General features: G+C 32.0%; 1 protein-coding gene across 1 annotated transcript in view; it reads right to left on the bottom strand.

Annotated features, from left to right (window-relative positions):
- LOC129227815 (rho GTPase-activating protein 18-like) overlaps window positions 1-22,967 on the bottom strand; it is a 439,197-nt gene that overhangs the window by 42,537 nt on the left and 373,693 nt on the right. Inside the window, exon 8 of the mRNA XM_054862428.1 lies at window positions 573-750. Coding sequence (XP_054718403.1) covers window positions 573-750 — 178 coding nt within the window. The remainder of the gene's footprint in view (window positions 1-572; window positions 751-22,967) is intronic.

Below are 22,967 nucleotides of genomic sequence, written 5' to 3'. Positions count from 1 at the left end.
GACCCATTACTTTCTGGAGTCAAAAAAAAAAAAGTATAACAGGTACTTTAATGAACACCGGATGCCTTCAACTAAAATCTTCTGCCAACATTAGGTGTAGCCAGAGACCCTAATGTTCAAATAAATTGATCTACATTTTTACAAATAAGTGTGTCTTCACTTTTCTGTACAAATCATAATCTGAAAAATGAATGGCTCTTATATTGTCCAATCTGAAAAGTAAAAAACAGTATTATGTCCTACAGTTGTAACTAAATTTTAAATTACGCATTATTAAACGATACAAAAACAGCATTTTTTTAGCTTTAAAATTTTTAAAAAGAAAAAATAATAATTAAATGAAAAGTAGTTTCGTCCTTTTATCACACGGGTACTGGCAAAGTGGTAGTGCCGTAACAATCAACAACTTTAATTTTGAGGTTTTCGATTTGAATATTCTTTGATTCGATTTAACTTTTATCAATCTAAAACTGCAAAAGCTACACATGAGTAATTTATCCATTGTTCTTGTTTTTTGTATCTAAAGATAACAAAAGTAACATTAATCGAGAGAGAGGGAAAAAAATGCATACCTTTTCCTTTCTTCCGATTAGGTTTTCGTCTACGAGTAGGGACTAGACCATGGGTATCAAGGAGGGCTGCTACTTCGATGATAGCCAACGAACGAACCAAATTTCTATCATTTTCACTCAGATCTCTTATCTGCACGTTAGAATTCCTCTGTAGCGATGCCAAATCTTTGTCGGGGTCCTGTGTACAGTAAAAAAAGAAAAAGATTGACCTCAAATTGTTTACTAATACAGTGGATGCCGGGTAATTGAATCAGTGGTAAATTGAATTAGCTGCTTTAATGAATCAAATCGTCAAAACCAGAACAAAATCCAGCTTTATTAAATTAGCCGCTTAAATGAATTAGCCACTTTATGGAATCAAAACTCTTTAGAACAAACATGATTCATGTAAGCGGCGGCCACTGTAATTTAATAATTACATTTGAGTAATACAAGAAAGCACATAAATGTGTTACATTTAATGAAACAGAAATTGTGTTAGAAAATATTTCAGTAAAAGGGAAGAAACACAGAAAAGATGTTATTTTTTCTGTTTCTAATGGGGCTGTGTTAGAGGCTTTCTTTTGTCAGACCAAGTGTGATCTCCCGATATGACATCGAGTCTTTCATGTGCCACCATTAAGGAGAGTATGTCAATGGCACATAGACATTTTACGACTAGTTACCCACTAGATGGATTTACCTGTTCTCTTTACGATGACAAACAGTAGCAGGGATTTAATTTTACTGAGGAGGGGAGCAAATATGGGGTACGTTTTCTTTTTGTCACCTTCAACTAACATGATAAAGAGAAAATAATAAAATTAAGCGAACAAAAAAAAATGGATTCTGGGATTACAATCATATTCCTTGAAAAACGTATAAACAATTTAGCTATGAATCTGGATTTCGGGAATTATCCAAAAAATGTTTGTTCTCACGGAATGTCTCATATTATGGATAACCACAAAAATATCGTTATAAAGGCTTCATAAATAAACTATATGCTCTTCAAACAAATAATATTTTCTTCATTTTTTTAGATAACAACGAGTCTACGTTTGAGACAGTTTTGACACCAAACTAATTGTTCATCCCCTGATAATTTGAAGATACCTTACCCAATGAACACACACTAGAAACATTTTCATCACTTTTACTCCTACATTCTTCCTTTTCGATTGAAATAAGAAACCATTTTCTTCTCACATTGCGTAATTTGCTCTGTACTGTTACCTACCTCATATTGCGCGCTTCTCCTACTGATTTTCTTTCATAATCACTTGCATTAATTATGCTTAAAATCAAATAAATACTGAAAAGCACGTACTTAACATCAATACAGAATATACTATAACTTATGATGTTATAATATTCAACGCACTATGCATTTTGATTACGATAGCACTAAAAAGTTTTGGAACTGTGAAACAAGCAAACACCTACGCAAGTGCCTCCACAATCATGGGTACAACCCAAACGTCAACTTTTACGCAAACAGTGCCGACACTTTCCGTAGTTGTCGAATGCAGGTATAAAAAATACATGGGTACCCCCTATTGGAAATTTACGGAAAATTGGGTAACTATACTTTGAATATACTTTTCAGGGCACGAAATACGTTGTCTAAAAAATATGCTTTGCAATCGGATACATTTTTTTTTCTCATTTGATCGGTTATGAACAGATTTGAAAATTGTTTTCAGGTTTTCGAACCACACGCACACCCTTTCATGCTTCTCAAGTAGGTTAGAAATTATGGTTCAAAGTAAATGTATATTTATTTACAGTTATTAAGTTTCTTTCAAAGTAAAATTAAAAGGCTAAAGTAGAATTTAGAGAAATTTTATAGACAAGAGTAATGTATAGTTTGTAGGTTTCTGAAACATCAGTTTGTTAATAAAACTATCGAATAGTTTTTAAGAATCACAAATGGACATTTAACATTTTTTGCAAAAATATTGCATAATATTTTATGGATATGTTCTATACACTAAGATACATTTTTTGGTCAATGGAATATCAAACCAATGTGTAATGAAATGTACACCTGAAAGTGTTGCTTTTTTATTTATTTTCTTTATAATTGTTCCAAACTCTAGAGTTGTAGTATTTTAGAAAGGTTCAACTTCACATCTCTTGAATACATTTATATACATGAGCAAAGCAGAGCGAAACACAAGAACTAACGTATATTATTTCTAATTCCCTCTTGTCAGATTTATGGCTGCTCAGAATTGTTTGTTCAGAACAATCCTATGTGTAAAATGTGTACTGTGAAATTCATTTAGATGAAGTTCTTTTTTACTAATATTAAAATTTGGCCTCCATGCAAACTCCCATTCCTAAAATTTAAAAGCCATAACTCAGCGATGTGTCAATCCATCGTACTAATTATAGCTATTAAATTTTATCATCTGAAAATTTTTGATACATTTCCAAACATAAAGAAGGACCGCTCTACGTCTTCATCGCTCCTTCCACATTATGTCCCATTTGTGAAGAAAAATGCCAAATTGTTCAGAATTCTTGTCATTATGAGATTCATTTGTTAAACTTTTACGAAAAAGGAATGCGTTGCTTCAAAAGGTTTTTAACATGCATTTTTATTTAAACTGAAAAAAATAGCCTCTCAGAAAAAGAAAACAAATTGAATCTAATAAAACTCATATTCATTGCTTAGTAAAATGGCGTTATTGTAACTTTTAATCATTAACCTCTCCCTCAACACTAAATTGCCCCCCCTCCCTCTCAAATTGTAATAAAAATTGACCACGAAGAGATGGCGGATGATTTTTAAGCGGAAACATCATTTGAGGCAGTGAGAAGCAAAGGGATGTATGTGGCAAAATTAAAAATTTGGAGACAACCAGTACACATGGCAGGTGAACCTCTCCTCTGTCTTGGGGCAAGAGATGGTACTAGTAGCCCAGGTAGTTGCTGCTATATAGCATGATTTAGAAAAAAAATCAATGAAAGCCTACATACGATGTTATCTTAAAACGCGTTTTACTCAAAACTTGAAAATGTCCCCTTACATCCCTTTGCTTCGTACTGTCTCATTTGCAATATTTAGAATCAGCCAGAAAGTGCCGAGTAGCAAGAGGCGTGTTCTCGCTGATCCTATCTATTAAAAAATTAATAACACAGAACCTATTAAAAATGAAAGAAATGAAGTTTACGTTTCACGGTTGTCCGTCATCTCTCCGTGGTCCAACGTTTGTAACTGTTGGAGAAAAATACACTAATATTTTACTAAAAAAAATAACTAAAAATCTATTTTAGAATAAAACACTGCAATTCGTCTTTTTTCACAAAAACTCATTATTATAATCGTAATTGCCAACAATCCCGAAACAATGCACACATATTAGTTTCATCAAATGCACATCATAATCTCCAATTACTTGACACAAACTATTAATTTATAAGTACTTTGGAGAAACACTTACATTCATTTGGCAAAGGTTGCTACAAACCTTGAAAAACCAATAAGTCGATCTTGTGACGGCCATACTCACCAGCCAAACTTAATCTCAGTCAGATGCTCGAATCATCCTTCAAAGCTTTTTTCCAACGATCGGAAAACTTGGGATGGTTGTTTGGGTGTCTGACTGAGATTAGACATAGCTGGTAAATAAGGCCGTAAGTCAAGAAAAGTAGTTGTGAGAGAAAATCATTGCTCTGGACTTTTGATTTAAAAAAGAGCTTAATTCACACTGGTGCCCACAGGAGCTCAGCTCCTTCACCTAGTTTCAATTTTATGTGAATTTACACACAATAGACGGACTTGAGACTATTTACGCATGAAAAGTAGTTCTGAAGATTTCAGAGCTCCCACACTTATTTTTGTTAGAAATTAAGCCTTGGGTAAAGGTGGTATTATCTATCAAATATTACGCAGATAGAGGTTATTGTTTTGTGGTACAATAAGCTTTGGCCAACAAGTTTCTCTTTTTTCTTCACTGCGTAGAAATGTAGTTATGGTATTAAATTAGCAAATGAAACTAAATCGATGACTTTTGATTTGACTTGACCTTTCAAGACTTTTTGTAATCTAATATCAGCTTTGTTACTTTTCTCCTACAACGCAATTTTTACACGATGGCGGCGAATGATTCTTGTAATTCCAAACGCATGTGAACTTAATGAAAATCTAATGCCTTATTCATATTGCTCCTTCTATTTGAACAACAGAATCATTCTTTATCACTGCGCTTGTATCAACAATTAATTGCATTTAATTGAATTTATCAAGTGGACTGAAAATAATCCGGATTCAAAATTCTTAACTTTAGGTTTATTGAAGCGCAAAGAGAAGTCTAATTGCTTTCCTGAAGTTTGATTTTAAATGTAAACATAAGTACCACTTTATTTCCCAACCAGTTTAAGACTCATAAAACAGAAAACTTTTTTTTTAAATAAAAACCTTAAATTTATCAATTTACTTTCAATTAAAAAAAACTCAAGATCCAGGTTGAATTTCTAACGTTTAGTGTGAATGAAATACCTAAACATTTACCAATATAACAAATTCAAAAAATCGCAGTCAGCTAAGAAATTCCATGGCAAATCAAAAGTGACTTAAAAGAGAGAGAGTGAATATCTGGTTCATTGCATTTAATTCGGCACCAAGATTTCAAAAGACTTTTGTTCCGTAACCCATGGAAACGCAGGAGAAAAGTAATTTGCCACTTCATTTCACTTCGTTTTCTAGTACGTTCCACATCACACAGCTTCAGGTGCGAAGGTTAATGGCTCAATCAGCAAAGGATAGAGAACTAGTAACTTCTTCCGACTTCTGTCCACAAAACGAGACACTTATAGTGCATTTACTTGTCGAACTTAATGCTAGTAAGTGCATTTCCAGGCTTAAACTCATGAAGTTTATGTAAAAGGAATGACAATTTGTTAGAGGAGTTTTTGTGAGTTCTAAATTATTCCATTATCATTTATAAATATAAAAATGGCATCATGCAATACTAAAATCTCGCCAATTGATGTTGTACAATATCGTTGAATAATATGGTTCAATATAGCATAACTTGAAAGCATTATGATATTTTTCAATGCAATATTTTATAGAGTTTCTTGAAACATTTTACAGGAAACAAGCTTTAGAAAAAATAAAGGGTAATGCGTCTATATACGTTTGACAAATTAAATACGCAAGAAAAATAATTAAGCATGTTTTTTTTTTCTCCTAATAAAGATTTTTTTAATGGATGACTGAGACTTCTATTGCAGTTGTTAACGAACACTTATTTTCCTTTCGTTTTAGGTGATCCACTTTCATCCATCGTATAACCTCTAATTCACGAAAAGCCCCAAAGTCCTAAAATGTCTAATTATGAAACAATGCTATTCGATTTTATAAACACTTTTCGTTGTCGTAAACAGTTTATAAAATCGAACGTCAGCTGAACTTTTAGGGCATCCCTAAATTCTGTGTAAAAGCTTTGAGGGGAGGTATAGAACATAGTAACAAGAAAGAATCTTTCCGGAACATATGGTCGCAAATGCAATTTTGACGCACTACATGCACACAAAGTCGAACATTGAACGATGCAAAAACACTAACAAATAGTGATATATTATTGCACAAATAAGACTTCACAACTTATTTTAGTTTTTTTATGGGGGCTTTTTGTAATACATGCGGATGCAGCTGTAATACATGTGTCGCAAAGACAACACCCCGCCCGTCGCTATTACGAATCATTCCAACAAGCATCATCCGTTTCTGTGTTGTCGTTGCGACGCGTGTACTATAGCTACTTGTCGCAACTTTTAACAACCGCTTTAAACCCATCGCAAAATCTAAACTATTCAGTAAAATCATTTTGGGTGGAAAAATTTACCTGTTTCACATCCGTCAGTGTTTGGCTTTGTGTGTATGTAGTACGTCAGCATTGCAATTGCGACCATATGGTCGTAAGTGATTCTTGCATTCGTGCTCTCTATTTTCCTTCTAAGCTTGTACACGGCATTCAGGGAGATACAGTGATATATAAATTTACAAGAGTGCCCACTTAGGGGGAGGTCATGGCGCAAACTGCGACATTAAAATTTTTACGAATGGCGATTTTGAAGGGTATTTTCTCTTTTTGTGGAACTCCCAAACTTGGGGGATGGGGGTTCGTGGTATTGGGGGTTGGACACCCCTGAAATATTTACATATTTTACAGGAAAAACCCCAAATTGGAGAATGTCGGTTTTCACTGGTGATTTTTCCGAAGTATTCAGTCATTCGCTGATATCTTTGGTATGGGAATGCTGATATTCACTGGCTTTTGTCGACATTTTCTAAACTTCGGACTTTCACAGCATGTTAGTGGCGCGAAAATTTTTTGGCGTTAAACAAATTATCACTTTGAGATTATAGGAAACTTTATTGCAACATAGCTTTAGTCGCCAAGCTGTTTCTTACTTATTTTTTTATTTGTCGGTCCCTTCATATGTGTGTGTGTGTCCCTGCGTGTAGCCATATGTTGGTTTAAGCAAATTGAGTAATCCAAGTACAACATTATTAAGCCGAAATTAAAAAGAAAAAGGTGTCATGTTGAACTACACCGTTTATATTTTTAAAAAAGGATTCAAAAACACTGTTTTATTCTGCAAGAAGGTGTATAAAACTCTCTTCGAAGAGTTTCTCCCACTGTCGCCTTTACTTTTCTTTATCGTATTACGTTTCAAGCTTCAACACAAAAGTCATTTTCCAGCTGATCGCTCTTTTGGTCACGCAGCTTGGAAGAAGAGAAGCGAAATAATCAATTAAGCTTAGCTTCTATCTCTTTGTCAAACCTTCTTTAGACGTGATTCCAACACAAACCAGTATATAAGGATTTCAACTGTGTTTGCAGTAGAGAAATTTAACAAACTTGCATTCTTTTATATTTAAAATAATTAAAAAAAACAATCTATTACGTTTTTTCTGCAATACAACATGGCTTTATGTAACAGAGAAAACAAATACATACACAGTGAAAAAAACCCTTAAAAAATGTACTGTTCTGTCCCCTACATAAAGTAGTTCGATTTTTCATTATTATTATTATTATTATTATTATTATGTCTTTTTTTGTGAAAACTTGTAATCCACAATACACTTATATCAAATTTAAGCACACAACAGCAAAGTTTGAACACATTTTTTTTTCTTACTTTAGAGGCGAATTACAAGCACATAACTACTTAACTATATCTACCCAGAATATACAACTGATTCCATGAAGATAAGAAGGAGCAAATTTCTACTTGCACAATGCACAACCCAATAAACAATACCGTGATGAAAAAAATCTGTATGTTTACGAAGATAGCTTACGTAAATTTTATCAACCATTAGAGAATGCTCATTTTTCACCAAAAGTCATGTTGCAAATACGGTTGTGAATAAGCTAACCATATGTCTCGTTTTTAGTGTCGTTGTCCCCGCAGATGCTGAAGTGTCCCGTTTTCTGAAATGGCACGGAACACTAAATGCATCTACAAAAAGTCACTAGCTGGAGCTGTTAAAGCATTTTAATAGACATAAATGTAAATCGTGCATAATTATTTAATGTATTTTATATTTCTCCGGGCCCATTGTAGCTATTAGATAGATAATTTATTTTCCCTTATTACCAGCAAAAACGTTTAGCTGCCAATCAGGAATATTGATTTTCAAAGTATAAATTCTACGAAATTCTGCCAAGAATTTCATTCGTATTTAAAAGCAGTATCAAATGTACTCCAGAAAATTTGTACAATAAAAAAAAATACTTCAATTATTCTCTTTTAAGTGTTTTTTTTTTTTTTTGTCTATCAAGCTTATATTTAAAAAAAGACAAAAAAAAAACGTTTTTCAACATATTAAATATACCTGCGCTGATTTTGAAAAACTGGTAAATATCCCGTTTTGAAGAAAAAAAAACAAATGGTCAATGGTCATCCAAGTTATGATTCCTCATTATATTCATTTCAGAGGCTTTTTGATTACGTTATGCCCTCAGATGCTTTTTTGCATTTCATCTGCTTTTGCGGAAATGAATAGAAGTATAAGGGAGGAAATTAACCTGATCGAAACGTTATGCTGTGATTAGGATCCGCGTACCCTTCACCAATGCTGCAAGGTTAGGTTTGCTTTAAGTACAAAAATGTGATGGTGACACGATAATACATACACGAAGTTCCAGTCATACCCATTACATTTGATATTGCACAGGTTGGTCATGAGCACTTTCTGGGTGAAAAGTTCGCAAGAGAACTTCTAGGAGGGGATTTCTTACATTTGCATGTTGAAGAGGAGTAAGTCCGGAAAATTTTCTGAAAATTAGAAAGTGAAAACAAATGTGTCGTTACAATCTCTTTGTTATTTTGTTTCTTGCAATAAACTAATGTTCACACAAGGGTTAAAGCCTTTCAATCCTGATTTCAAATTGCGTCTCCTGAACTGTGATAGTAACGCAAGACACCCATAACACAAGCAAGCATTAGATGGTTGGCATAAGTTAAAATTATGATGATTATTTTTTGTTTAGTTATAGTTAATTTCTTTTGTTTAAATCGGATGCCTGTTTATATAATAGCAAGCTCAGAAAGATATTTTACATCAGAAAAAAAATGCCAACCCTTTAGGTGAATAGGAAAACGGAAAAACAAAAAAGTGTTCCCTTGATTTAACGCTCTAGACTAGGAATTCTAAATAGAAGACACTGGCTACAAAGTCACAAAAAATGGTATCCACTTTTGACTTTTGGTAGCCATATTATTCAGGAAGATTTTCTGGTAATTGTTACTGTAAAATTGCATCGCCGACGCATCGCTGATTTTTACGGTAATTTATACCGGAGAAATAAGCGATCCCAGCGCCAACTGGTTGCTGTGGCCTACCGAGGAAACCGTAAAATTTTACAGTAACATTTGATTTTTACGGTAATAGTTACTGGCAACATGGATGCCAGTAACAATTACCGTAAATTTTCCGGAAAATTTTTAACAGTGTGCCATAATGCAAAGTGTCCATCCAAGAAAATAAATGAAAAATTTATATTTTTTCAGAAACATCTTGCAGAGATAAATGTGCAGAAAGTGAGCTTAATGAGTTAAAACACTCTTTAAGTCATTTTAAGACCGATTTCAAGAGAAAATGGGCTACTGCTAAGTATATGGAGGATCGTTTTTTAAAAAAGAATGAGAAGTGGCTCAGCAGTTTCCTCAAATTTGCTGTTTGGAGCGCCGAGAAACCTAGAAGATCAACTAAGGACTTTCTCGAATTAAGTGAAAGAGGCAAAAGAAGAAAAACAAAAGCTTTGATGGATCACGTACCCATGGAGGAGTTAACCTATGCTGCTCAAAAGAGTCAACAAGCCGAAGGAAATGCCAACGTCTCTAAAATAAATAAAGATATAACTTTAAATCCCACTAGAATTAAAAAAATTGAAAGGCTTAACTTGCAGCTATATAAGTGGTATCCAATGTCACCCACACAAAGTTCACAAAGTTTTAATGCACGGTACTGTTGTCATATCTTTACTGCCAATTGGACAACTCCCTAAAAGAGCTGCTGAAGCTAGAAACAAATATTTCAAGCGATACAGGCAAAGCTTCTCTCATAAATTTTCACGCGCGATGTGCAATAAAGACTTACTAAACAGGCTTTTATTAACCTCTGACCCCTTAATCAGCAGCAATAGACCACAGGCACGTAAGAAAAGCAAATCATTTTCTTCTGAAACAATAAGTCTTCTGCTTCCTGAAATGCCGAGTGTGCAAAATGTGAGTGGGGGGGGGGGGGATGAAGAAGCCAAAGATGAAAGCGACACATCAGATTTTGATGATTAATTTTTAATTTAACATTTTTTCCACTATATTTAAAGACATACACATTAAATAATACCTCATATTGCTGCTCGGTGAATTTCCTTTTGAAAAACGACATAGAATAATTTTGGTCAGGTTTTTGAATCAAATACTCCACTGTGCGTCTACTTAAAAAAAGCTGAAATATTCATTGTGTAAATTTCTTCCACGTGATGATTAAAGTAAAAGACTTGAGGAAAAAGATACAAGTTAGGCCTAATTAATTAATTCGCTTCTCGGCTCCCAAGCTTCAGGATCAAAAGAGCGATCAGCCGGAAAATGACTTTTGTGTTGAAGTTTGAATCCTGATGAGCGGACGAAGAAAAATAAAGGATACTGCGTGAAAGACATTATAAAGAGAGTTTTGGGAGATTAGGAAAAAGTGTGAAAATTCTCTTTTGTGTAAAAAGACGTTATTTTATTTTAAAGAGAAAAGCCTTTTCTTTACCATTGTTTACGTATAGAATTTGAAAGAACATTTAAATTTAAGAAAGCATTACTAGAAATAAAAGAAGATACCTAATTTGTAAATTCCAACTGATAAAAAAGAATGAAGTAAAATAAAGGAAAGCCTCAAAAATCTAACATTTGAAAAGTTTGAAAGAAAGCCAAATCATCAAACCTAATCTTGCTGAAATTTAACATAGAGAGGATTATTTAACTTTAGTAACAATAAACTTTATAATTACTATTATTCAGCTCTAAATTTGACAACAATTAAATGGGCTGACTTACCTACAAATTACGTAAAACAAAAGCTTAATGACAAGGCTACAACAAAGATAATTAAAAAGTCCTTAATATATAACTACCTCTCTTAAAGCCAAGGCTGCGGAGTCGTTGCAAAAATAATCGGCTATATCCGACTCCGGAAATTTTAGAACCGACTCTTTTACCCCAAAATCAGTTCGACTCCTACTTCAACTCCACAAGCACTGCCAGAGGTACGGACTTAGAGGGAAAATGACCGACTCCGACCTTTGAAATTTTAAACCTTCGACTCTCGACTCCGACTCCTTTACCCTGAAATCAGTCCGACACCAACTCTTCGACTCTGACTCAACTGCTTTGCTCAAAGCTGTGTGAAGAAAACGGTTTTTAAGTTAATATTTAGAAAGGATTCGAAAACACCTGCTCCACGCAAAAAAAAGCAAGTCCCAGCAGAAATGTTTTTAAATGAAAACAGTGAAGAAAACTTAAAAGTACACTGCAGGGACATTCTTTTCTTTTACAATTCATTGGTGTTTTTTTCTTACAGACAATGTTTTCGTTAGTAGAGTAATGAGGGTGCTCAAGGGATAGACCAAATCTTCTGTCAATGGCAAAATGAGCACGTGTCAACATTTTAAGCATAAAAAGTGAGGACAGTTATAGAAAGAAAAATTACAACTTACTTCAAAAAAAAAACTATGACAGGTTTGAAACTATTTACTGTCAAAACCTTGCATTGTTAATGACAAATTTGCAAAGATAAGTGTATACGCGTGTTTCCAATGACGAAAGTACTTTCTTTAACTTCGAAATGCATTTATGCAAATTTCGTTGCAAATCCATAGCGCAATAACGCTGGCTTAAAAATGTGCACATCTGTGAAATTCGAAATAATTAGCTATTTATGTACCATTAAATTTGAAGTATGTGTTGTTTATTTTACAAATGGAACAAAAATTTGCTCTCTCGGAATTTATTTCAAGAATAAATTTATTTAGCATTAATTTAAATGTTTTCTGCGATGAACTTTAATATGAAGATGATATGTTACTCTTCTATTTCATATTTTAGTGAAAAGTTATATGCTTCAATATGATTTTTAAAAAAATAATTGCTCAGTAGTCATTTTGTTATTTCATTCTTGTAGTTTTCTTTTAGTTACGATTTTGGTTAGTAGAAATATTTTAATTATTTGTTATTGTGGCGTATCAGGCTCATCTGCATTTCACTTAATATGAACGGTTTCGATGAAATGAAAGAATTTTAAACGCAGTGACACGTTTTATAAAATGAGGTTCTCACATACTAGTCTTAATGAGAAGGGACTACCTCCAGAAAAAAGGGATGTTTGGGGGCTTAGTTGTAACGAGACAATTTTCTCCTTCCGATATTTGTTTTCAGTCGTAGCGAGATTCTGTTTCCGTCAACCACTGCTGTTTTTTTTATCCTTTTTCTTTTCTCCGGATGCGTATTTCAAATGTCGCGAGAGTTTTTTCTCCACCAGGTAAATTTTTCTAATATTTTTAATTACACTATCAAGAATTCATAACATTTTTGGCATAATGTATTTGTATTTAATTCATTTACAATGTCACTGTATTCTTGGGTACTTAAATTGAATTTAACGCTTCATTATTCAGTTGTATTTCAGCAAGAAATATTTTTTAACCGACTTCTGTTGATCATTTATTTTATCATTTCAATGAATGGCATTTTTTAAAATAATTATATTGTCTAATATTTAAGTAGTATAAATTAGTACAGTAATATATTTATTATAATACATATTTTTTTTTATTTTTAATTAGTATGAGCTTAAAACGCGCGTATAATGTATATTATTTTACAATTTTAACATTAATTATTTTTTAAAAAAGTATTGAAATAAGTGTTTAATAAGGTTAATAAGTAAAATAGCACATGTGCCACATTTCGAGTTAAAGTAGATACACAAAGCTCCAATTTCAAAAATTCTAATACACATCCATTGCAATCCACATGGACGCACTCTCAAATTAAAGTTGCATCACAGAACTATTTATCACTCTTTAGCTAAGCGACAAAAATTTTTTTTGATTTTGCCAGTAGGCAACCCATTAGAAACACGTAAGGGAAAGTGTTTCACTTCCCCGACTATCGCTCGTTACACGACTTTAAAACATGAAATATCTTATCCAGCCTTCACTCCCAAATTCCTTCTAGTCTAGATAGTTTATTTAAATGTTCCCGAATAAAACAGAAGAAAAATCATTTCTTTAATTAGTTTTGCCCTTTGGCTTAAACAACCTCAGCGTAAAAGTCATTTTCCACTTGCTTTAGCTTTCTGGCACATTCCGCATCACGCAGCTTGGAGGAAAGGACAAAGATTAATCAATAAGACTTCGCAGAACAATTCGCGCCAGATGCAATTCCCAGCAAAGAATAAAACTGAAGTTTGCCACCATCTTTTAAAATCGTACGTTTGTTTAATTGCTATTGTTTCTTCCCTCCTTTTACAGGAAATGTGCTGAGCTTTGGTGGTTTACAAACAAATAAATGTCTAAAATTGCTCTTCGTGTTGGATATTTCGAACATTTTCCTATTTAAAATAAATGCAAATAGTGATGATCATATTTCGAATGAAGTATTTTTCCCCCGTAATCCAGATATAGACTAATAGGGTAACGGCACCAGTAACAGACAAGTTTCCATTAACAGACAGTCGTAAATTTGGATTTAAATAATAAGAATTTTAGGCGGGTGAAACCGATGTTGCTGCAAATTATGATTGCGGTGCAACCCCCTAGTGTTATCAGAGTGAATTTTATGAGTGAATAACAACGCAGTGATGGAAGGTTATGAATAGCCACCACGAGGTCTGCCGGTGTTTCATGTTCATTTGAATATAATACGGTTTTAGATCTAAAAATAAAGCACTTTTGCACATTTTGAAGAGAAAGGGGAATTATGTCCATTACTCATCCTTTCCTCATCCTATCTGTTGCCAAGAGATCTCTCTTCTAATATATCTAGGTTACGTATTGGACATGTCAAGGACATGAAGATATTACCAACTAATGTTAAATCCTATCCCATCTGCAAGCACTGTCCCCGTTCACAACTAACCCCTGATCATGTTTTTAATTGCCAGGCCATTATTCGCTCCCTCCACCGACTTGTAGCACCACCATTTAAAATCCCCTACAGCCAGTGGGCTCCAGAATTAGCAGATCTTGTAATCAAGACTTTTGGAGGGATCTAAACCTTTCGCACCCTTCACTTCATTAGACAAAACAACATCACCCTATATTTACTCTGGCAATTTGTTTTTCACATATTCCATGCATCGAACCTGACTGTTCCCATATAATAAGACCATTGCGAACTTGCCCATGTGATTGTTTAAATTTGTTTTAACTGTCCAAATGAAACGAGGCTGGTGCTCACACTTATTTGTTTTACACGCAGACACACGAGAGAAATAGCAATTTTTCACCTATTGAATACAGCTTTACCTTATAGAGGTTTTTTTATGAAACTCCGTAAGAAGTACAATAATTGTTACTTGCTTAACTAGGACTTGTCCTATTATACTTACATGAAAAAAAAATGCTTTTTAATGAACTTACTACCACAAGAAATATTCATATATCATTGGTTTCTAGACCTCATTTTTTAATGTACATTAGTTTCTCTGACTTGACGATGAAAATTCTAAAGCTAACATGCTAATAAAGCGAAGATAAATGAAACGCTATGATCTATTTTCGGATCCTGAGAACTACTTTAAAGAACCAAATAATGTGTCAAGAAATGTTCAACAGAAGACAGGACAGTAAACAAAAGCCTGGACGAGTTATCGCATGTCTTTTCTTTTTAAACTAAAAGAAAAAGAGTTTTGAAAGAGTCACGTTTTCGTTTTACTCCCATATTATAGCAATATCTAATCTCATCCAGGGCATCATCTATTTCGCAAAATGAAATTGCTTACATTTCCAACGAAAAACTTCTTTCCCTAGATTAGATCTCTACTCTTTTTTTTTTTTCCTGCGAAGCATAACGGTGACAAAAAAGAAAGTTTAGTGATATGTCAGAAGATTTCTCAGGTTTCTAAGTTACAACAAAATAAATTTTAACGTTAAAGACCAAAATAACTTCACGCTGAAAAGCTTGTTTTGGAAACTGCAGAAGTTATCTCATATATCACCAGCACAATTTTTTAAGGTACCATAATTCGAAAGAAAATGAGGTGTAAAGGAACTATATATATATATATATATATATATATATATATATATATATATATATATATTATATATATATATATATATATTAGTTCCTTTATATATATATATAGAGAGAGAGAGAGAGAAGAGAGAATTCGACCAACTTGGTAAAATGTTTGTAGCCAGTAAAGCATTTAAGGCACCACAAAACTAAAATCAAAAGTAGAAAAAAAAATCTTTGCCTTGAATTATTCAATTTCTTCAAAAACCTCAAATATTGAAAAAAAAAAAGAAAAAATGTCTACTTTATTCTAGAGTTTTTTCAAAAGATATAGATATAGGAAAATATGGGGAAAAGTAAAAAGGTGAAATATTTACTCGGCGTTTAGCACCACCTATCTCGTAATATTTTAACAATGTAGTTGCACAAATCATCGCTTCAGAGCAACATTAAGATAGCTCAGTTTTATTTCTAGGATTAGATGTCTTACTGTTGCTCTGAGGCGACGATATAGTCTATTCCACTCAGGAACAAAATACCGTTGAAGATTAATGCTGATACATGGAAATACAAGCAACTTTCAAAAGTGATACTCTTATTGTAATATTTGTTCTAAGTCAAAAATTATTTTTGTTAATATAAAATAATATAAAGTTCTTGTTATTACCATTTTAAATATGAATTGAGACATTCTAAAATGTGGTGCAGTATTTATTAAATTAATATCAAAATTATTTGTATTTTAAATATTTTGATGAAGTAGTCAAGTACAAAGTAGTCGAGTACTAGTATCCCGAGTCGCGAGGCAAAGTGGATGGGGCAAAGTGAAATAGCTTATTTCGTCTACTCACTCAATCATTTACTAAAACATTTACGTATTCTTTTATTAATTTGTTCATTTACATTCCTTCGTTTAGTAATTCACTTATTTATGCATCCATTCGCTTTTTTTTCTTATTAATTCACTCTTTTACTCACTCATTTATTTTTATTCATACATTAATTAATCAATTAATGAAATGATTCGTTTATTGTTTCATTTTCTTTTCATTTATTCATTTATAATTTTATTTACAGATTCATTTGATCAAAAATCCTTTTTATAATTAAATAGAAAATATTTCTTTACAAAAATATTTTATTTTTAACTTTGCCCCATGGAAAAAAAATCCACTTTTTTATGAAGGCTCAAAATTACTACCAAAGTTAAAAACAATGTTTCAATCCAAGTTTCATTATAAAATACAATATTCTTTCTTTTTTGTACTGAAATTTTTGAAACAAATTCCCAATTGGATCATTTTGAAAAATCTCAGTCATCTTAGCCATTTTACTTTGCCCCACATTCCCCTACTTAGCTAAGTTCAAGCAGGCACCATTCCGTTTTCTTGAAAATCGACAAATTTCTGATCTTAAAGTAGCTAAATAACTGTTCTGAATATCAGAAACAAATTTTAAGCTACTAAACTAAAACATTTTAAAAAAATTTTAAGCATGTGTCGGACATTAATAATATGTTGTTCAAAAAAGAAGGAAGTGAAATAAATGCTGATGATTAAAAAAACTTTCATATTTTAAAGTGCAAGTTCAACCTTGACTTGAAAAATTCAGTTTTACTTTTTTTTAAAGGAAGTTTTAAGACAACAGAACATTTGTCTCCCGGGATTAGTCTGACTCTATGTATATTATATGTTTTCTTATCAACTTTATTACATCAATAGACACAAAAACAAAATTTCGCTTACCTATTTTGAAAGATATTTCTATTTCCCTTTAAACTAGTATTTTCGAGCTAAGAATAGCTGCTGCGTTAAATGTAAGAAAATACTTTCGTTTTCTAATATTCATTAATTTAATTAACAACATTAATTTAATACTTGAAAAAAATCCATTATTTTTAACTATAACCGTAGTTGAATTTAAATTCAATTTAGAGTTAAGGCCACCTGAAAGTATTGTAAAAATCCAGGAATTCAAGTAGCTTCGGCTTTTTTTCATGGCAAACTTCAAATTGCATGAAGTTTGAAAAACAAATCTTTAGCTTTAAAAAGAATGAATTCAAAGTTTTCCCAAGATAAGTAAAATTGGTGGTTATTTAAGAGCTGCTATTTCATTCTTTTGAGATAACTCAGAATATTTTAGTTTAAAAGATGTGTTAATGGTTACCATTAATCTCTTCTAATGTCTTTAATTAAAATTCTCTTCTTCAAGCACTGAAGGAGAAGTAACTCCTATCACGCATGTTAAAAGTTAAGTCAAAAATGTACGCTTCTAATTACAGTACGCTTTATCTTTTTTACCGTAATTGTTGTTATTAGTTTTAAAGGAATTACACCCAAAGTTTTTAAAATTTGAAATATATACATATACTAGTGATAAAAAATTAAAAATGCGATTAAGTTACATATTTAGTTAAACTTTTTAAACAAATTTGAGAACGAATTTCGGAGTTCATTAGTATTTGAATTCGATCAAATACGGTAATTTAAAATTAAATCGAAGAAACGTAGACAATCTTGAGATACTATATATATACAATTTCAAAAACTGTATTAAGAATCCTCCTTAAGAGAGGTTCTAAAAGTTGAGTTGTCGGACAGTATTATTGCATCTGTAAGGAGAAGCAAGTCTGACGAGAGGCCATGTCAGCCTAGTCGGAAATTATTACGGACCCTGTTTGGATTCCAAGTAGTATGAATTTTATAAGTTTCATGGTGGGAGGGGGACACAACAACCACAGTGACAAGGGGACCCGCCTTCACTCTCGGCGGCTCTGAACAGAAGAGCTATTTTGAAACAAACTGCTGCATCTTTGGTAATAAATTGTTTTTTTAAAAAAAGAGACTTTTATTTACGTTGTTTTATCATGCTTTTTAACTTGATTTTCAACCGAAGTTTAATTTTTTGACTAGAAATGATAAATAATAAGTACAGATCAGAACGTCCAGAACTCATTTCTATAAAAGTTGTTCTCTGAAAGTAAGTAGTCATCATTGACTTTTTTTTTGAGCAAATATGTCTAGTGATAATTTCGTTTCACATGAATGAAATACAGAGAAAATAAATTTATTATAACAAACTAGAACGAATAATAATGCATTTTATTAAAGAAGAATATTTTTCCTACTCCAGGAATACTGATATCTTTTCGTAACTAATTACAGAACAACCTAGTTTATCTGGACCAATTGGGATAATCTGAATAAAATCCCTAATAAGCAAAACACATTCTTAAATAAGCACTTATCTTTTATTACAGCAAAAAAACAATGCTTTGTAACAAAACTATATTGTACTGTTTCTCGCAAGTACTTTATCATCTATAGTTCAACTGCAATAGTGTTGGACTAATACTCCAAGAATGAGACGTTATTTGATTAGTGCAATGCTTTATTGTACATTCTACGCAGAAGTTGTACGTTTAATCAAAGTAAAAACATAGTAGTTAGCTAATTTATAGTTTCATTCGTACTATTACAATTTAAAATTGCTTTTCAAGTAAGTACATTATTTTTGGACTCTATAAATTTAATTCGGATAAACCAAAGATCCGGACAAACTGAAAATTCGGATAAACGACGTTTGTACTCTATTGTTTGTTTTTTTTAAGTTTAAAACTACTCTAATATGTTCATTGACACACTGAAATTTGAAAATTCGTGCGATGGCCAAATTCGTTTTATTTCTTTTTATTAAGTTTTCTTCCGCTCAAAAGAAGTTATACTTTTATCATTAGGTACATAGGATTGAAGGACTCGGGGCAGAAATGTGACAAGCCACAAGGAATGACTTTTCGGTCAAAATTTTTGTTTCTCATAACTATAATTGAAATAAACATGACAATGGATTATGTCATTTGGAGAAAAAATATATCTAGTTTTAGTATTGCAAAATATAGAATATATATTGCCTTTGAAAAATTCTATAAATACTTTTCACAAGTTGGAACTTGATCTACCAAAAATTCACATCATGTGACACATCACATTCTTGCCCCGAGCCCTTTGATTTATGTACAGTGATAGCAAAAAATTAGACTAAAGAGTTTTTTGTTTGTTTTTTGTACGCTACTTGTACTAGAATACTACTAATTTTACTGTTAAAGTACAGTACATACTGTACACTGATTATTACGTTATTTTAGCATAATTTAATGTTTGCATTGTCTGCATTGTTTATGTTCTTTGTTTATCTACCTACCAGGAACATAACCTCAGTCAGCGTAAACCGTTCACTAGTTCCTTTTATCAGTGTGTTCTGTTATATTTAAAGTTAGTTTTAGGTAATTAGTGAGTATGTGTATATGAGTATATATAATAGTGAGTATAAACAATTTTTACCTCCTTTTTTAAAAAGTTAAGAAATGGTGTAAACCTTGTGAAAAGTATGCCAAAAAGTCTTAAAACGCTCAACAAGGGAATTCATACTAAATATTAGATAATCATTTCACTGTACGTCAATGTGTCTATAGTTATGTAATTAATAAAGAATTTGCTTTAAAACAGTCAGTCTAATAATTTGGTCAGCTCTATACTCCAAATATCTATCATGCGATATGGCGTGATTGGTCAGATATAATGCAATTGCAGCCCATAATATGATATAGCGTGATATGTAATCCGGACAGATAAAATATATATTTACATTTAAAAACATTTAAAATTTGATTTTAATTATTAGTCTTTTACGATCTGGATTTTTTTTAATGAACGCACTAATAGGAAAAAATATTTTTCAAAACGAATATTTATGTGGAACTTACTTCTTTTTGACTTTGTTGAGGTAGTTGGTATCATAATTGCACACATTATAATATCACCAAAAATATTTCTAAACTTTATATAAAGCACAAATTACTTTAACGTTTCACAAATCAATGATGAAAGCTTGAAAAGGACTTGTAACAACGGAGCTAATTTGTTTGCCAGCTTCAATAATGTTTTAGGTAGTAAAACTTACAAACTGTAAGATATAATTTAAATTTGATCCATATTAAGCAACAAGATTTTATCAACGACCTAGAATTATGTTGTAGAAACTAAATGTGTATAGTTAATCGTTAAAAATCAGTTTGCTGTAAGACCTTTTTTTTTTACATTTAATCCCTATTAAGAAATCAGAAGTTTTCAACGTCTTAGAAAACTCTTCCTCAAATTAAATGTGCATAATTCATCGTTTGCCTTATTTTTTTTCATGGCAAATAAGAAATTTGAGTACTTTTTAAAGAAAGTAACACGACTTTTAAATCGACAAATGCGAAATGTTTAAAAACAATGAAACTATCAATTTCTTGAATGTATCTAAGTAACTTTTTTTTTTTTGTTTCAACGTAGAAAGAAGAATTAAGTGACTTCAACTGTATCTAAATTTCAATGGATTTTGTTGTTATTCGGGTATACCTTTTCCACGTTTTTTACTCTTCCAAACAAATGCAACGAAAAGTTACTTTAAATTACAGCATCTCAAACAAAGTTTCGAAAAAAAATGTATTTAAACGAGAAATTATCACGCCCTTTTCGACTTCTAAATAAAATTAAAAAAAGGTTTTGGAATGCATTTTGTTGAAGTTCTAAGTAGCGTTTTATTTTGAAGTAAATAATAGAAAGGTATTTGATTTCAAAGATGTGGAGTTTTGAAATAAGATTAAGCTAACGAATAGCAATGAGTAGCAAAGAAATATTTTTGATAGAAAACAATAATTTTTACTTCAAATCAGGAGTTGAAAGTGCTGGAAAATTTTAAGTTATTTATTTGATTTTATTATAAGGTTTAAGTTGTAAGCAAAAATTATTTATAAACTATAAATGTATTAAAAATACTAGAAAACTCTTGTGTGACTTCTACAAGGCTAGTTAGCAATTCCTTCTACTGCTGTTCTTTAAATAAGTATACAATCTGAAAAGGGATAAATAGAAATTTTAATTCGGTATGCTATGAATATTTCTTGGAAATGAGTCAAGGTAATTAAATAATGAGATAAAACTGAAAAAAATAAAGTTTAAATTATCAAAGAGTCGTTTGCAGGTTGACAAAGATAATCTCTAAATCAGTGTGTAAAAGAAAAGGTCTACAGTAACACAAAAGCATAAAAGTGGACAAATTGGGAAAGCATCTTCCCTTCTCCGTTTTTCTCACAGTTTAGTACATAATATTTTTACAATCCAATTTGGCTTATGTTTAAAGACATATTGCCCTTTTACGTAAAACGTAAATGTTTGAATCAAATGAAATAGGCATTAAAAATGCAGGGTATACTGAGAGAAAGGTAAATTGAACTTGAAAAATTGATACTTGTAGGGCTTTTTTTGGGACATGATTTTATATTTTTGTTAAAGAATTATGTTGTAACTAAATGTAAATTAAGAAATCAAAATAAAAGAAGGTACTCATTCAAGCGTCAAAAATTGCGTTTTCATACAATATCTTAAAGTTAAGCTCCAATGAAATAAAAATTAAACAAGTAAAATTAGTGAATGGATTTGTAATAAAGAGTTGATAGAAGAAGGCTTCTTGGCTACTAACCGAATTTCAGTGCAATACTTCGACTGAATTCAGTACAGTAAAACCTGTAAAGTTGACCACCCTTGTAAGTTGACCACCTGTCTATGTTGATCGCTTTTGTCAGGAACGGAATTAGCCCTATCTCATATAATGAAGGAAAAACCTCTGTAACTTGACCACCTCTCTATCTTGACCACCTCTCTATCTTGACCACCTGTCTATCTTGACCACTAATGTATACCAAATTTGGTCTGGAGTATTGTAAAAAACCCTTTGTAAGTTGACCAATTGGCTTATTTTTTTCAAACTTTCTTCAGCATATTATTTTATTTTATTATTTATTTATAAAAAGAATAATAATATTTTTTTTTTCGATAGCTTTCAAAGAATGTTTTTAATGCTTTGACGACATACTATCATTTTACTAACTGAACAGCAGCATAAAGTTTATGCTGCTCTTTATTCTCCAAGCTTGTTTTTCATTTGTTGTTCTATTTGAGATAGCTTTTTGTACTCTGTTCAATGAAAATAGGTGTCAGTATAAAAGTTCAAAGGTCTTTTTCTTTCAGTTGCAATACGTTGTGGCAACACAGGAATTCTGCTAAAAAGAGCAGGCGCGGATCTACACATTTTGGGCCCCCTGCAACAAAATATGTAGGGCCTCTCCCTAGTGACCAGTAGTGTCAATTTGAAAAGCGATAAGCCTTAGTGCTAGTTTTTTTTTCATCAATTTCTAGGGTCGTTAGCCCTTTTAAGGACGCGGGCCCTTCGCACTGCGGGTACGCAGATCTGGGCCTGCTAATGAGTAAAGTTACATGTTTCTGGTGCGAGGGATTAAGCGATAGGACATTTTAATTTTGCCTTTATGAACTGGGAGAGTCAAGCTTGTTGCTCTTTGTGCTATACATTTTACATAAAAAGGCTTCAAAAAGAAAGTTAGTGGAACGTGAGATTAATAAAAAGTACGAAATATTAAAAGTAATTGAAAATGGAGAGAGCCAGAGAAAATTAGATGGCATATATGGAATTTCTAAAATTACAGTGTCTAATACATTTAAAAACAAGGGAAAAATAACAAAAGTATTTGAATAGTATTTTTTAATTATTGCTTTACTTTCAATAATGTATAAACAATGAAAGTGGAGCCGAACAGAA

The sequence above is a fragment of the Uloborus diversus genome, chromosome 8 (genome assembly GCF_026930045.1).
Source record: "Uloborus diversus isolate 005 chromosome 8, Udiv.v.3.1, whole genome shotgun sequence".
Classification (NCBI taxonomy): domain Eukaryota; kingdom Metazoa; phylum Arthropoda; class Arachnida; order Araneae; family Uloboridae; genus Uloborus; species Uloborus diversus.
Note: the sequence above shows the minus strand (reverse complement) of the source record. Positions and strands in the feature narration are given on the sequence as shown.